We start from the raw sequence: 17,485 nt of genomic DNA on the forward strand, positions 1-17,485 counted from the left end.
TCGCCAACTAGTGTGATAATCCATTTGTCGGTTCAAGTAGTTTTTATGTGGGGAAAAAGGCAAAATTCTCAGATTTCAGCCTCTTAAACAATTTTCCTTGCTCCTCTGAGACAGTAAACTAAATATATATTTGGTGTGTGGAGAAAACAAAACATCATCTTGGGGTTTTGGGGAACACGATCAACATTTTTCCCCATTTTATGACCAAACAACAAATCGAGAAAATAATCGTTTGTGGCAGCCCTATTAAAACAACACAATCACGTAGCTTTCCACACAATAAATGCTTTATTACTCTTGACAGGACACTCATCACATCACACCACGAGCACAAAGGACAATGTTTCTGACAATTCTCACTTCCAATATTCACGTTGGAAAGAAAAAAAAGAGACAAATGGTGGAAGATGATCAAGGTGTGAACACTTGCACTGCTCGTGTGAACCCGACACACGGATTCTCTCTGTACTAGCAGCTTAAGGTGGATTACTTTAATTATGGGGCTCAAAGTGCTGTAGGGAAAAAGAAAAATGCAACAAAAGCGACACTTCAACAGCATCATCCACGTCCGCCGAGCTAGTTTTTATTCAACGTGGATGTTCGCTCAGCTCGGCATCTTAAAAAAAAAAGATATCGCTACATTTTCAGGACCAAAACTTGATTAATTCTACAGTACATAATGAGGAGTGCTTATATATATTTAGGTATATATATATATATATATAGTACATATATTAACTTTGTATTTTGTAGCTCTCCAATCAATGTTAGAACTACGAGCGAGGTCTATTCCAAAACGACCGCCCTGTCCATATCCAAACTATAGAAGATTCTTCTTCTTGAAAAGTGCCGTGACCTCACCCCACAATATTTACCTTCAATATAACATCTATCTTTTAAAATCTACCGTGATTGATTTTGCGGTCAAAGGTCAGTCGAGCAGCCGTCACCTGTTGCGTGAAGCTGTGTTCGTGTCGGGAGTGGAGCTCTTCGCCGGCGGCGGCAGCGTCTCCGGCTCAAATGGCCGACGTGGTGTTGCTCTCCCTGGGCCGGACCCGCGTCACGTGTTCCAGCTGGCCGGAGTCGGACACGTCGTAGCTCGTCTTGTACTTGGCCAGGATCTTCATCAGTGGGCGGAGCTTCAGCCACCACTGCTCCTTCGGGATCCTGTGGCTGGAAGGAGAAGAAAACACGAGCAGAGTTCTCATTCTTTTTTTATATTAACAGACTGTTGAAAAGAGCTTTTGCAGGTCCATATGAAACAATATTTGCTTCGCCTTCAATGTTAAAAGATGTCATAGTTTAGTAAGGTGTAAAATAAAATACAAATATAGTAGTACCATAGTATAATAAGGTGTTCAAATTTGTTATCGTCAAGGCAGAAATATCTAAAAATGTCACAAAATAGTAAGGCATAAATGTCATGGTACAGTAAAGCATTAAAAATATTTTTAAATGTCACAATGACTTTATTCTCAAAATATAAAAAAACAACAACATTAAAAAACAATCTTCCCCCTCATTTTTTTTATGACTGGCCCTAATGCTCTTCTGTGAAAAATGTCATTGTAGAGTATGTCTTGAAAAAATGTCCTAACATATAAAGTCTAAATAAATATCTAATCATAAATTAACTTTTCTAGTAATCGTAAGTCAAGGATCCACTTCACGACACACTGTTGTACTGAAACAGACGTTTCTTACACAAAGTCCGTCTCGTCGCGGAGCTGCGACACCGGCTGAAAGACCATCGCCCTGCGACGCATCCCCAGCAGGCAGGCGGTGTCCTCCGAGTTCGCAAACACTCGCCCTGCGCGGAACACAGGCGCCGGTTAGCCGCTATGACCACAGCCAATCGGGACTGTGCAGTGAACGTACCGAAGGATGCGTTGGTTTACCTCCTTTGTACGAGTCCGTGAGCGTCCGTGTGATCCACTGAATGGCTTTAGCCGCCACCTTGGTGCCAAAGTTTCTGTCAAATGGAGACGGAGCTCCGCCCTGTGGACACGAGAGGAAAGAGGTTTCCATTTCAAATAAGGCTACGGACAGAAAAATGACTAAAAACAAATAGTCGTTTAAACATATTAATACATATTAAACGATCTTGACGTGACGTCTGATGCAAATAACTTGAATGAATTTTTACGTTTCACAAATTTTTTTAAACAAAAGTTGAGTGTCCAGGTGTTCGACGACCGTTTGCTTTGAATCATTTAGGTTTTAACAGAATTAAAAGACAAAAATATCGCAGTTGCCGCCTTTTTGTCCTTCTGACGTCAGAGTCTGGTGGTCAAGGTGTTGGAGCTGCAGCATCGAGGTCAAATAACTAGAGCTGCAACAGTTAATGGTTAGTAATCGATTAGTTAATTACTCGCCAACTATTTTGATAATCGATTAATTGGTTCAAGTAGTTTTTAATGGGGAAAATTCTCTGATTTCAGCTTCTTAAATGTGAATATGTTCTGGTTTCTTTGCTCCTCTGTGACAGTGAACTGAAGATCTTTGGTGTGTGGACGAACAAAAACATCATCTTGGTGGTATTGGGAAACACGACCGACATTTTTTCACCATTTTATGACATTTCATGGACCAAACAACCGATCGATTAATCGAGAAAATAATCAACAGATTGATTGATTAGGAAAATAAATAATGAAAACCAAACTACTCCGAAAAATTAACCCATTACACGTGTAATAAGAACGACCTAAAATGACAGAAACCGTGTGTAAGAACATTTCATTTAACCTGTACTTAAATTTTTAGTAGTTTTTTGGGTTTATGACCCATACTGCAGCCAGCCACCAGGGGGCGATCCAGATGTTTTGGCTTCACTCTCTTTCTCTACAGGCTACGGGATGAACAGGAGTGTAACGTGTGTACATTTCATTGTTTTCACGAGCACACGCTTCCCTAAATTAGCGGATCACTTTAACTCGGTGTGGCGGAAGCAGGCTCAGTAACGTGTGTGTGTGTTTGATGTCCGACCTGCTGCATGTGGCCCAGGATGTTCTTCCTGCAGTCGAACACCCCCCGACCCTCCTCGGTGTACAGCTGGTACACGAAGTCCGTGGTGAAGTTCTCGTTGGAGTTCTCGTTCCTAAAACACGGACGTGACAACAACTCACTGACAGAAGCTGATGGTCGGATGGTTCGTCATCTGGACGGTACGTTGTGACGGGGGCACGTGGTGACGGGGGCACGTGGTGACGGGGGCGCGTTGTGACGGGGGCACGTGGTGACGGGGGCACGTTCGTGAGGCGAGATCGGGGGGATTTTCGCGAGCCGGCCCTTTAAAAACTCTCTGTAGCCCCCAGGGCACCAGTCTGCTGACGAGCCACCGTGCTTCTTCTTGTGGCAACGAAGTTGCGCGGCGAGTTTTAAACCTCGGCGCACGCTCGCAATGTCACCGAGGTGTATCACGTTTGTCCTGTTTCCACGGTACGTCCGTCCTGCTGGGAGCTGGGTTTTTTTTCTTTTTCAAAAAGGTGTGATGGTGCAGCGGACTAAAATAGCCCCCGACCGATGACGTGGATCTAACGTCCGTAAGGTCGATTCTGATGATGTCACGCACGTTTGAGGACCCGCTGGTTTTTATGAGGTGGGTTTAAAAAAATATATATATATAAATAATATATATTACTTGTTAACAATAAATTATTGTAAACAACATTTTGAGGCTATAAAAAAAATGAGCCTCAAAATGTTTTTACACATGATTCTCTCTCAGTCCTACACACACACACACACACACACACACACACACACACACACACACACACACACACACACACACACACACACACACACACACACACACACACACACACACACACACACACACACACACACACACACACACACACACACACACACACACACACACACACACACACACACACACACACACACAGAGCACACGCAGGTGAACAGTGTGCGGGAGTCGGAGCCTCACCTGAGCACCAGTCCTCTCTGGATGCTCGTCTTCATCTTCTGCGTCAGATGCTCCACGTTCGCCTGGAAACAACAACAACAACAACAACAACAATAACACCAGAGGCGACGGCGTCACATCAAACCGCCTGCGACCTGCACGAGCGACCGACGCCAGCAGCCGCAGAACACACTCGCCTCCTCCGCTCCGCACGCACGACTTCCCCAACAGAACACAGGAGCTGCAGGGAGGTGTCTGCGCCGCCAGGGGGCGCCAACGCAGCAGAGCGGTTTGACTGTTTAAGATTCTTTCAGTATAAGTATAAATAAATACATGCAGAAATAATGTACATAATGTAATCTACATTTATTAATTTCTTACCTATGCCACTTCTTTGTCCTTCATATTAATTATTAATACTTCTGGGATGCTTAAAATGTTTTTCATTCTTTGACTCTTTCTGATTCAAAACCTTTGTGTGCATAAATGTGTCATAGTCATATTTTTTGTTTGTCAGATAAACAATATACATATTTAAAATATTAAAATAAATCAATATTCTGTTACCACCAGATGTTATAACAGCAGTATCAAAAAGCAGCAACAAAAAGGCAACAAATTAAAACTAACTATGAAAGAATAAAAAAAAAAAACATAAATAAAAAATCAATTAACAGTTTGTAATTCATAAACTTCAGACATTTAAGTGACGACATTGAACCACGACGTCTCTTAATCACCCGACCTGATCTGCGATTGTTATGAAATGAGCGATGCAGCTCAGAGGTTATTAATAAAACGGCCTCATGCGCCATCGGCTACATCCTGGGTCACCTGCGCTCTCCTGGAGCAAACGGCACGGAGGCGGCGAGGAACCGCTGCCGCGCTCACGTGACACAATCTGATCTGCGCTGCCTCATCAAGAGGAGGAAACTGCACTGTGGTTATGAACATATAAGCGTCTCTGATGTTCATCTCTGACCTGCAGGTCCCGGATGTCGAACGGCTCCTCGTAGATGTAGACGGTGTCGGCGCCGGCGGCCAGGCCGCCCACGGTGGCCAGGTAGCCACAGTAGCCCCCCATCGTCTCGATGATGAAGACCCGCCGCTTGGTGCCGCTGGCCGACTGCTTGATGCGGTCGCACGTCTGATTTCACAGGGCGCAACAACGAGTCAGTGAACGAGCAACGGCAGAGACGGAGGTTTGTTCTCGGGAAGTAGAGCTGGAACCGTCGGCCGGTCGGTTCATCAGTCAGTGGATTAATAAGACAAGTGTGGAATAATTTTTTTTCATGTGCAGATTTGCTGATTTAATTAATTTCATATCACTATGGTTTGTGGTCAGTCTCCGCAAAAACACAATCCAGCATCATGTGTCTCGGGGCTAAAATCAAAAGATAATAGATAATAAAAGACGAGTACGATCGGCCGCAGCTCTACTTCGTCTGGTAAAACACACGCACGGATGAACAAAGACGACGTCGATCAAACACAAACATCTCTACAGACTTTCACCAGCAGCAGGAGGAGGAGACAGCGCTCAATGACGTGCAGGTGCATTGTGGTCTTTGGAGTCCCATCTTCACAGATTGTGGGGTTTTACTTTACTTAGCTTTTTACTACAAACTCCAAAAGTATCACACCGGACGCGAATTATTCGCTCGAATCGTCTGTAGCCGTTACATTTTTTTCCCCTCTAGGGGACCTTACCTCCACGATGGCGTTGAGGGACGTGTCGCCGCCGATGCTGAGGTCGGTGCCGGGCACATTGTTACTAATGGTGGCGGGCAGCATGCACACCGGGACGCAGAACTCCTCGTAGTGGGCGCGGGCCTCGTACAGCTGCAGCAGGGACTCGAAGGCCTGATGGTGGCCGTGATATTGGGTTAGACCACCAGGGGGACGGGGGGAGGGGAGGGGGACGACACACCTGAGACCCTTCCTAATGCGACCTTGTGTTTTCATAAAGTCTTTGTACATAAAGTGTACTTTTAAAAAATTCATCATTAATACGGCGACTTGTTTAATCGCTTCAGGCCCCAGTTGGTCAAAAGTAAAGTCTGATGCTAAACGGCCAAACTCAAACTGAGACCATGGAGATGTGTAGTTTGTCGTGCAGTGTGTGTGTGTGTGCAGTGTGTGTGCTGTGTGTGTGTGTGTGTGTGTGTGTCGCTGGCTCTCTCCGGTCGACGGGGCCTTTGGCTTCTTATAGACCCGAGAGGGGAGGGGGGCAGGGAGGGTGGAGGTTGGAGGGTTCACCCTGGCTGACGTGTGACGGTGTTGACGCGGCAAGATAAAGACACGTGGAGGAAGTCCAGACGCTCGGAGCGACGTCTCCTTTTATGTCCAATAAACGAAGGGACGAATCTCTGTTTTGTTGTTTTAATCTCAGAGCTCAGACCGAGGAGGGCCTCGTCAAGGTGCCCTTCAGGGAGGAGGAGGAGGAGGAGGAGGAGGAGGACGAGGAGGAGGAGGTGGAGGAGGAGGTGGAGGAGGAGGAGGAAGAGAAGGAGGAGGAAGAAGAGGAGGAAGAGGAGGAGGAGGAGGAGAAGGAGGAGGAGGAGGAGGAAGAAGAGGAGGAGGAGAAAGAGGAGGAGGAGGATGTGGAGGAGGAGAAGGAGGAGAAGGAGGAAGAGGAGGAAGAGGAAGAGGAGGAGGAGGAGGAGGAGGAAGAGGACGATGAGGAGGAGAAGGAGGAAGAGGAGGAAGAGGATGAGGAAGAGGAGGAGGAGGAAGAGGAGGAGGAAGAGGAGGAGGAGGAGGAGGAGGAGGAGGAGGAGGAAGAGGTGGAGGATGAGGAGGAGGAGGTGGAGGAGGAGGAGGAAGAGAAGGAGGAGGAAGAAGAGGAGGAAGAGGAGGAGGAGGAGGAGAAGGAGGAGGAGGAGGAGGAAGAAGAGGAGGAGGAGGAGGAGGAGGAGGAGGAGGAGGAGGAGAAAGAGGAGGAGGAGGAGAAAGAGGAGGAGGATGTGGAGGAGGAGAAAGAGGAGGAGGATGTGGAGGAGGATGTGGAGGAGGAGAAGGAGGAGGAGGAGGAAGAGGACGATGAGGAGGAGAAGGAGGAAGAGGAGGAAGAGGATGAGGAGGAGGAGGAGGAGGAGGAGGAGGAGGAGGAGGAGGAGGAGGAGCGTCCCTGTTGCGTTGCACCGGACCTCTGTCCAGCAGGTTATCAGCTGTTTACCCACAAACACAGACAGAGAAGGGGCCACGGCCACAAAGAACATGCCACAACACGTCACTTCATGCTGCGACACTTACCTGCGACCTGCGCTGAGCAGCTCGTCTCCAACGACAACGAAGGTTTGGTCGTTGGTTTATTTTACTTTATAAATTCAGAATTTAAGGGTATATTTAAAACAAACCTGTCAATGTCCGAGGGTCAGTATGCCAAGATGTCTCCGTGTCGCTTCTTTAAGAAAGTGTTTCCCATCTTCATTGTCTGTTTTCACGCGTCTACTGCACGACTACACCGTCTCACTGCCGACGTTATGTGAAAGCAGAAGATCTGTCGTGTCCATTTAAAAAAAATCCGACGTACAGGTTTGGATGTCGAGTGTCAGGCCGCTCGTGTTCACAACCCGCTGACACATATGGAAGCGAATCTGTCTCACCTTAAAAAGACTCTGGATTTCTACCACTGAATTGTTTTTTTGCATTGAAATCATGTATCCGAATTCTTTCGCATCTGAATTCCAACACTTCAAAAAATTCAGCAACGTTTCTCAAACCATTTTGACAATCGTAAAAGTTGACTGGAGCACATGTTGTACAGTATATATCCCATTTACTGTACATTTACGTTCACTTGTTACCTCTGCCAAGGAGGTTATGTTTTGTTTTTGCAAATTTCTGCCAAGAATAACATTTTTGGATCCAGGAATTATGTATAACTTTCTTTAACACTGCACGATAACATTTTCACAGATTTCCCAGGGAATAATTCATGGATCTCGAAATCATATCTTGGGGACTAATATCTATGAGTGTGTGTAATTTTGGGCGTTGGGTGAAGGTGGGTATGAGCTCTACTGAACGCCACTCTAGTTTTACTTATGTCTCTTATTTTTATTATCCTCTTTACTGCTGTAACAGTTTAAAAAAAAAAAATCGTATCTTAAAAGTACAATCTACCAAACTGATCGTATCTACAACACGAACAACACGTTTCTCCACCTCCCCGCGTCTCGTGAGCTCCTGTCGGGCCGTGGAGAACTTGGGACACTGAACCTCGGACACCGCGACTGACGTTGTTCGCTCAATAAGCATCGCCCTCTGCAAAAAATCTTCCTCTTGCACGAGGCCTCAGACAAAATCCACCTTCGGACTGTTGACGTGCGGATGCGAGCTGTCAACCGGCAGAGCCCCAAACCCTTGACAGGCTGGGTGGTGTGTGTGTGTGTATATACACACACACACACCGTGCACCCGGCCACACTTACGTCAGTAATGGCGTTCAGAGCCGTGTCTGAGCCAATGCTGAGGTCTGAGCCGGGGATGTTGTTGGAGACGGTGGCGGGGACCATGACCATGGGAACGCACAACTCGCTATGTCTGTCCCGCGCCGAGGAAAGTTCCAGCAGTCCCACGTAGGCCTGCAGCAGTGAGAGCCAGCGTCTCATTGGTTATTGGTGAGGAGGTCCAGACAAAATGGTGGTGGTGGGGGGGGGGGCATGAGGGCAAGGTTGTGGAGAAAAACTGGTGGGAGGAGCTGAAGCAGTGGTGGTGGTGGTGGGGATGGATGGATGGCGAGGGTCGACTTTATAATCTTATCATTTCGATATGCTGGAGGCTTTGACTGGTGGGAGGAGCCGAGAGGAGAGAGCCAGGCCAATCACGGTGGGCCGTGAGACACAGGAAGTGGAATCCACACACGGATGACGTAAAAAGTTTGACACTACGGCCGAGCTGCCGGCGTGCTTCTTTATGTAACATGCATTTCTTTTTTTCTTTTTTTTGTAACGTTTGAGCTTCGACGTCTGAGGCGATCTCTCGTCAAATCATAACTTGATAAATCATAACCTTATATGATTCTTTACAAAAACAAATCATCACGAGGTTTCGTCTCGGCAGCTCGACCTCCACGTAGTCACGCGTGGACGGAACAGGAGAGAGCCTGTAACGTTCAAATGTGTCCTTATCCTATTATACTTTTTAATATAGTGAGAAATAAATGCGTTATATAAAGAGTTTTCAATTTGAAATGTCAAATATGGCAAGTTAGTGAGAATGAAATGGACTAAATGTGGAACAAGGTGAATGTGAAACACTGGGAAAAGATGGAACTTGATAAATGCCTGATCAGGGAAGATCGATCAATTATCAGAAGCTTTGTGAAATGAAACAATATTCAGAAAATGATTTTAAATCTGTGGCTATAGTCAGAATGAGTCTGACCGACTTTCTGGCTTTTCATGGGATTCATTTTAACAATAAAACATGTTCAGGATGATTATAAATATTGTGGCATTAAGATAAAAACTTCCAAATATGCATAAAAAAAAATAATCATGTCTCGTACCTCAAATCCTCCGATGACGAGCAGAGCGTTGATGTTGTGGATCCTCATCTGCTCGGCAATTTTATCCAGATGTTTGCCCGGAAGAGTTCTAGCACACGGAGAAGAGACAAGTGAGCGAAATGTTGACTCATCGTACGAAATCCATCACGATGCAGAGGAAAAATAACCCTCATCCTTATATATCAATATTCACCAAACTCATCGTTCAACGTCATGTTCCAGTAATTCATCACTTCCTGCTCGAGCAGACGTTTTTTATAATCAGCCGCACGCAGATCGACTACAATTCTAAAAGATATAATTCCTCATAGTTCCGCGTCTTGTTCACCCAGAACAAAAGATCTGTGCAGGATCAAAGTCATAAAGATATCGGCGGAACAAATCATTTCAAACTACTCGGTTTACCTCTTGGTCCCGAGCAGCGACCCCCCCTGTCCCGTCCAGCCGCCCACATCGCCCCATTTGATCTCCTTGATCTGACCAAAGAAAAAGGTCACGATTATTCTTCTTCTTCTTCTTCTTCTTCTGCTGAAGTTTGGCAGAAAACACGTAATTGTTTTTCATCTTACAACGAAAGAAACGTGTACATGTACTGTAATCACACCTCTTACTTCTATCCCAGAGTTCTGTGGTTCACAATTGAATACTTGCAGACATGTGATACATAAACAATTGCAGGTATGAAAATGAAACAATACAAAGTAAAAAAAAACTTGTTCCCCACATCTGATACTTCCTGTAAGAAGTCACTTTTGTGACAGTGACGGTCGTGACGTTTTTATTCTTCGAGAACTTAACTTCAATATTTTGTAATGTGGAATGATATTTTACAACAGTTTTCACGCGGGCTACACTCGGCAGCTCCTCGGTCCAATCTCCGCGCTGCACAGTCGCTGTTTTTTATCTGTGGGATCGCGGCTTCGCTTTTCAATCGCGTCTAATCCTCGTGCAGGACAATGCACAATGCAGTGTGTGTGTGTGTGTGTGTGCGTGTGTGCGTGTGTGTGTGTGTGCGTGTGTGTGTGTGTGTGTGTGTGTGTGTGTGTGTGTGTGTGTGTGTGTGTGTGCGCGGTGCAGCAGCTGCGGGAGAGGAGTAATTGGATCACAGTAAGCGGCGCTGCTGATCTGCACACAGTGTCGTCACCAGGGGCAGAGAGGGAGGAGGGAGGGAGCTCCTCACACCAAGGAGAAATGAATACAGACATTTTTTATTGAATTTGTGTATTTGTCGCCAATTTAGCTTTAGAGATTTAGATAAACTGGTTAACTGGCGACTTTCAGAGCAACTGCTGTTGATATTAAAGATGCCACGGGTGAGATTTTCAAAATAAAGTGACACGAAGTATGGCAGGGAAATCTTCACGAGGTGAGAAACAGAAAACAACATAAACAATCGAATAAGCGAGAGAAAACACCGTTAATGTTGACAAACTTAACAAGTCTGATACTAAACAAAATAATTATTTAACAAAACTTTCTCTTAACAATTTAAAGATTTGCGGATTTGACTCTTTTCTATAACATCAGAATTGATTAAAATTGAGTTTCACATGACAAGTCATTCAAATAAAGAAACCTCGAGGTACGAGCAACTGTCTTCACGCTTTTTCTGACGTTTTATAAAACAAAGAGATGACAAGTAAAAAAAAACCAACCCGTACATGAGTTTTTGTTTTTCTCACCTGTCCTTTGTAAAATCCCTCGAAGCCGTCGCTGACAGCAAACATCTTGTGGCCCTCGGTGATTCCCACTCGGACGGCCGCCCGGACGGCGGCGTTCATACCGGCCGCCGGCGCGCCGACGTTCAGCACGGCCACGTTGAAGGAGCTCTGCGGGCGACGGGACACAGATTCAAACTCAGAGATGAACTCGTGTAGGCAAACCTCTCGACCTCGAATAAGGGAAGAAGCTTTCGCGCACACTTTTCAAAACATCTGCACATGTTTAGGCCGTGAATCTGACATCCTGTACAGAATGTACAGTACGATGCTCGGAGAAGATGGTATATGAGAAACTCTCTCGAGGCAGTGAAGACGTATCAGGGCTGGGCGATGCGACAGAAGACGGGATCACCATAAATATCACGTCAGTTGATATCAATTATAACCGCGATAAATGTCAACGCCCTGCGCACGTTGTATATAGTATCACGTGTTATATGTGGAAGATATATATATATACATATATATATATGTATATATATATTATTTTTTTTAAATCTCGAGAATAAAGTAAAAATGTCGAGATTAAAGTTGAAGCTGGGACCACAACACGGACGTTTAGGTACATTTCAACTTTATTCCTCGACATTTTGACTTTATTGTCTAAATGTTAAATGAATTAATATAAATCTTCCCCAATTGAAAATAAATTAATTTTCCCCTCATTTTTTTCCTTATGCCTGGCCCTAATAGTCTTCCATAGGTACACGTCTCTCCCGGCTTGCGTAATGCCAAAGCAACATATCGATATATTGAAATTCTTTTATCAGTACTGAAATAAATTATATCGCGATAATTATTGTTATCGTTTCAACGCCCAGCCCTACTGCATTTTCTTCCTTTTTTTAAACATATATATCACAATAGTATTATATTTGGTGTGTGTCAGGACAGTCGGAGCGTCTCCACTGCCTCGTGGTACCATCCTCCACGTCTGATTGGCTGCCGAGGAGCCGGGCGAGACTTTGCCTCAGGGCGGCAGCGGCAGCAGCAGGCGAAGACGCCCCGACATGCAAGAAGCCACATGCTGCTGAGAGACGCAGGGAAAACCAGGACAGGCTCAACTGTCACAAGTTTTCCTTTTTTTCCTTTCAGACTCAAAGTGGTCCAGAGAACCAGGCGGGACACAACTTCCCATCCCGGATCAACACGAATCGTGACCGTGAACGTGAACGTGAACGTGAACGTGATCGTGAACGTGATCGTGATCGTGATCGTGATCGTGATCGTGAACGTGATCGTGATCGTGATCGTGAACGTGATCGTGAACGTGATCGTGAACGTGAACGTGAACGTGATCGTGAACGTGATCGTGAACGTGATCGTGATCGTGAACGTGAACGTGATCGTGATCGTGAACTTGATCGTGATCGTGATCGTGATCGTGATCGTGAACGTGATCGTGATCGTGATCGTGAACGTGATCGTGAACGTGATCGTGAACGTGAACGTGATCGTGAACGTGATCGTGAACGTGATCGTGATCGTGAACGTGATCGTGAACGTGAACGTGATCGTGAACGTGATCGTGATCGTGAACGTGATCGTGATCGTGATCGTGATCGTGATCGTGAACGTGATCGTGAACGTGAACGTGATCGTGAACGTGATCGTGAACGTGAACGTGAGGAAGAGAAGTTGTCAAAATGAGCCTCGGTAGCACCTGGTGGAGAGGAGGAGACGATTTTAAGGATATGGAAAAAGTTTTCCCGCCACAATTTGACGACACGCCGACGTCAGAACGCTCGTCTACAAACCAATCAGAGTCGAGTGTCAGGGAGACGCAGCGCACGTAGGTGATGGCGACAGGTCAAGGTTTGTCACGTGACGCTTCTTCAGTGCGTCTCGCAAACATGCCGACGAGAATCCAGAACTGAGCGGATGAAATGTAAAAGAACAACGAAACAGAGCGTTGGTTTCGCACCTTCAAGTTTGAAAAATGTCCTTAAAAATCAACTCGGGAGGAAACAAGAAGTTCAGCAGCTCGGCTGCTCATCACTCATCACTCATAACAAACATCAAATTCCTCCTCCTCCTCCTCCCCCCTCCTCCTCCTCCCCATCGTCCTCCTCCTCCTCTTCCTCCTCCTCCTCTTCCACCTCCTCCTCCTCTTCCTCTTCCTCCTCCTCCTCCTCCTCCCCCTCTTCCTCCTCCTCTTCCTCCTCCCCATCTTCTTCTTCCTCCTCCTCCTCCTCCTCCTCCTCCTCCTCCTCTTCCTCCTCCCCATCTTCCTCCTCCTCCTCCTCCTCCTCTTCTTCCTCCTCCTCCTCCTCCTCCCCCTCTTCCTCCTCCTCTTCCTCCTCCCCATCTTCTTCTTCCTCCTCCTCCTCCTCCTCCTCCTCCTCTTCCTCCTCCTCCTCCTCCTCTTCCTCCTCCCCATCTTCCTCCTCCTCCTCCTCCTCCTCTTCTTCCTCCTCCTCCTCCTCCTCCTCTTCCTCCTCCTCCTCCTCCCCCTCTTCCTCCTCCTCTTCCTCCTCCCCATCTTCCTCCTCCTCCTCCTCCTCCTCCTCCTCTTCCTCCTCCTCCTCCTCCTCCCCCTCTTCCTCCTCCTCTTCCTCCTCCTCTTCCTCCTCCTCCTCCTCCCCCTCAGGGCAGACACGGTCACAGAGAAACACACTTGGTGTTAGTGTCTCACACACACACACTAAACAAAGTAAGAAAGGACTACAGCAGCCGCGATGCACCCGAGCAGGAAAGTACCTTTAAATGATAACGCGGCAAATCTCAGAGCCGCTGGTGAGAAAACACATTGGAAGAATTAAAAAAAAAATAGTGTCTTAACTGATGTAATCATCGTTTTTTTGGATCGCGAGGGGTTCTTACATTTGGAAGTTCAGAGTCCGCTTTCCGGTAGGAGAGAAGCCGATAGGTGCTCAGGTTGTTCTCAAAGCTCCTGTGAAGGACAAAAGGTTAAACACACACACACACACACACACACACACACACACACACACACACACACACACACACACACCACAGAGTTGAGAACTGAGAGAGACAGAGTCGATCAGAAATCAATAAACACAGTTAAACTGGGGCACGCTGCTGAACTGCCCCGGACCTGATGGAACTGATGAGTCCCTGTCTGGGGTTTTTGTGAACCTTCAGTTTGAAAACACATTTCTGAAATGGGCTACAAGAGAATAAGGAGAATCACCTCCCGCGCAGTCTGACGGCCTCGTCGAACTTCTTCTCGTCCATGGCCTTCTGCACTTCCTGGGTCTGAGGGCGACACGGGGAGAGAGAGTCTTCTTCACTGAGCACGTTCAAATCGGCCTCGCGGTCGTTCTTTTTTGCTCTGAACTGAAAATTTTAAAGTTCAAACTTCCAAAAAAACCAGACTCAATCATTTAACTGTTAATTGTCATTTGACACCTTCGGGGTTTCCATCGCAGGAAAAGGTCGAGTCTAATCTGTAGTGGGGCATTTTTATTGTCCCTATCTCTCCGACTTACCCACACACACACACACACACACACACACACACACACACACTCTTACCATCTGGACACACTCCATAAGCGGCAGTCGAACAGCCTGGTTGCCGACCAGGGACACGACGCAGGCCGGGGTGGTGGCCGACGCCTCCAACAGCGCCAGCACCGCCTCCACGCCCATACGACTGGCCTGACAGGGGTCAAAGGGTCATTTAAAGGGTCATGCCAAAAAATAAAATAAAGGCACAATATTAATCATATTTAAAAAATATTTAAAAAATAGTGATTTTAAAGATGAAGGAGCTGAGAAGCAGAACGACTTCTGTGTCAGTCAGAAAAAAAAGGAGAGCGACATTTTGAATTTCAGACCAAAATCCATTAGCTCACATCTAAAATTGAATTGAATTGAAAATGTGTTTATTCCGAACACGTGAAGAAAAAAAAAAATTAACAAACAACAAAAGAAAATAATGAATCAAGTGGACGGATATAGAAGAGTTATATTCACAAACAAGGTGAGAAGAAGAAGAACTTATTTAATCTCACCCCTTCTCCTCAAGTCATTCACTCAAGTAATATTCTTAATTTTTCAATAAGAATAAATTCATTACCAATTTCATTTATCTTAATCATATTGTCTAGTTATCTTATATTGTCACATATAAGCACATATATATATATATATACACACAAATATTAACTCTCATATTCCCAAAATCAAAAACCTACAAATATACATTATTATTTACATAAAAGAGAAAGATGGACAAAGGAATAATATTTTTTGGTTATCAAATAAATAAATAAGTAAGTCATATAAAAATAATTCGTAATTTGCCTCACCAGGATCCGGTCGAAGGCGGAGGGGGTCCCACCTCTCTGCACGTGGCCCAAGATGGTGACCCGCGTGTCAAAGCCCAGGCAGCGGACGACCAGCTGGGTGAACAGGGGACGACCGCCATGGGGAAAAACAAAATTCTGTCAAATCTACTGTGCAATATCACATTCCAATACTATAGACAACAACAACTCAGCTGTCTAGCAGAGTATCAATTAGGGATGCACCGATACCGATACCAGTATCGGGTCCGACACTGCGCTCATGTACTCATACTTGTACTGATGAAACTACTCAGATATCACGACGGCAATGTAGCGTTGAGCAACGTCAGCGGTTTTTAGCAAAAACAAAAAAGCTGACACTGACCATCATTATGCTAATGATACCAGCTAATGCTAAAAGTATTAGGTGGCACGTGCATCATGTCCACACCTAGGAAAAAGCCTCTTGGAGCCCTGGCCTATAACCAACAGGAAGTCGGCCATTTTGTTACAAAGTCTCCTTTTTTGTAATTTTACACGTTATCAAAATCCTGATTTTTTTGGGCCGTGACCTCATGGGGAATTTTTAAATCTTTCGCCACGAAACAGGAAGTTGCTCGTAATCGAAGGTACGTTCGTGTGATCTGACACAAAGTTCGCAGGCGGAAAGAAATTCGGAAAGGTATATTTTTTCTTTTCAAGTCCTCATGCTCGTTACCGTGAGCAAGTAGCTAAATGTACAGTACGGTACTTGTACTCGGTCTCGGTGCATCCCTAGTATCAACAGATTATTTGGAAATGTTTATGGAACAATTTTTGGGAAATGCATAAATAAAAGGGACGAAATAAGAGGGAGAAATCATGCAAAATGTCTCCTGTCATGTAAAGTGAGACATAAAATAAATCATAAATCATGTGCATGCACAGTTTAAACACTAAGGGGGCGACATGACGGTAAAATGAATTCTGAAAAACGACGACAAAAAATGTTTAAACGCCTGGTGGTATTTGGAAAATTAGTATCCAGGGACTATTGTTGATCAGAATTAAAAAAAAGAAAGTGGGAGGAGAAGGACGCGACGAGCAGGCCTCTCCCCCACGTACTCACGTCCTTGATATAATCCGGAGTCACGGCCTTGTTGTGGGAATCTATGGCGCCTTCGGCCACAATAATAATGTTCAGCCGTTTCTTATCGGCGCGGTTCTAGAAGGGTTGTGAATAAGCAGAGGCATTTATTAAAAACACATGACAGAAAACCTTTTGCGTTCCCAAAAGCTGGATCCGGGTTGACGGAGTTCGAATCCGCGAGCAGCTGACGTCTGTGCAGAATTATAGTTTATAATATTGTAATATGTTTGGAGGAGTATTTGATTCTGTCAGAACGTAGCAGGCGTCCGCTCTGATTCTTTCCTCCAGCTTCTGGTTTCTCCCTCAGCGTCCGAGCGACCGACTCGAGCCCGAGCGTCTCTACTCACGTCCTTCACTCGGTCAGAGGTCACAGGTCGCCCGTGTCTGTCCATGGCTCCTTCGGCGACTGTGATAATGTTCAACCTGGAACCTCGAGATCGACTCTGCACGGCGACAAACACACTCGACACGTTCAAAACCTCCCTTGTATTAAAATACATATTGCTGCTGGATAATTTTAATTAACATATTATCAAATAATAATGACTTACTTTCACATAATGTCGCATGACCTTGACTTTTGATCTCGTCATTTTGATTTACTGTCATAACTTAGGCCTTTAATCCCATGATTTAAATTTTTTATCTCATAATTTCAATTTATTTAGTTTTATAATTTTGACTTATCATAAATATGATTTGCTATCTGATCATTTTGACAATAATTTAACCCTTTTTCATGATATTACTTTTACTTACTATCTCATAGTTTTGACATTTTAATCTTATAATTTGGCCTTTTTTCTCATTACTTTTACATATTAAATTTTTTCTCATAATACAGATTTTTTTACCAAATTTTTCTATTTACTATCTCATCATTTCAATTTACTATCTCAAAATGTCACCTTCTGTTTCATAACACGA

The 17,485-nt window shown here is 45.2% G+C and overlaps 1 protein-coding gene across 4 annotated transcripts in view; it reads right to left on the bottom strand.

The window, feature by feature from the left end:
• Positions 1-265: 265 nt before the first annotated feature.
• Positions 266-17,485, bottom strand: part of LOC118311281 (ATP-dependent 6-phosphofructokinase, platelet type-like) — a 26,476-nt gene continuing 9,256 nt past the window's right edge. The window contains exons 8-22 of one of the 4 annotated variants that reach the window (XM_035635010.2): positions 16,906-17,001; positions 15,451-15,543; positions 14,672-14,797; positions 14,328-14,392; positions 13,994-14,063; positions 11,132-11,278; positions 9,855-9,925; positions 9,450-9,537; positions 5,645-5,797; positions 4,917-5,081; positions 3,956-4,017; positions 2,989-3,100; positions 1,899-1,998; positions 1,705-1,810; positions 266-1,173 (exon numbers count right to left, since the gene is read on the bottom strand). In XM_035635010.2, the coding sequence (XP_035490903.2) occupies positions 1,017-1,173; positions 1,705-1,810; positions 1,899-1,998; positions 2,989-3,100; positions 3,956-4,017; positions 4,917-5,081; positions 5,645-5,797; positions 9,450-9,537; positions 9,855-9,925; positions 11,132-11,278; positions 13,994-14,063; positions 14,328-14,392; positions 14,672-14,797; positions 15,451-15,543; positions 16,906-17,001 (1,611 nt within the window). In that variant the 3' untranslated portion in view covers positions 266-1,016. Of the gene's footprint in view, positions 1,174-1,704; positions 1,811-1,898; positions 1,999-2,988; positions 3,101-3,955; positions 4,018-4,916; positions 5,082-5,644; positions 5,798-8,370; positions 8,524-9,449; positions 9,538-9,854; positions 9,926-11,131; positions 11,279-13,993; positions 14,064-14,327; positions 14,393-14,671; positions 14,798-15,450; positions 15,544-16,537; positions 16,634-16,905; positions 17,002-17,485 lie in introns of all 4 variants that reach the window. The other 3 variants (XM_035635011.2, XM_035635009.2, XM_035635008.2) reach the window with 3 other exon arrangements.

Source organism: Scophthalmus maximus, chromosome 5, assembly GCF_022379125.1.
Source record: "Scophthalmus maximus strain ysfricsl-2021 chromosome 5, ASM2237912v1, whole genome shotgun sequence".
Classification (NCBI taxonomy): Eukaryota; Metazoa; Chordata; class Actinopteri; order Pleuronectiformes; family Scophthalmidae; genus Scophthalmus; species Scophthalmus maximus.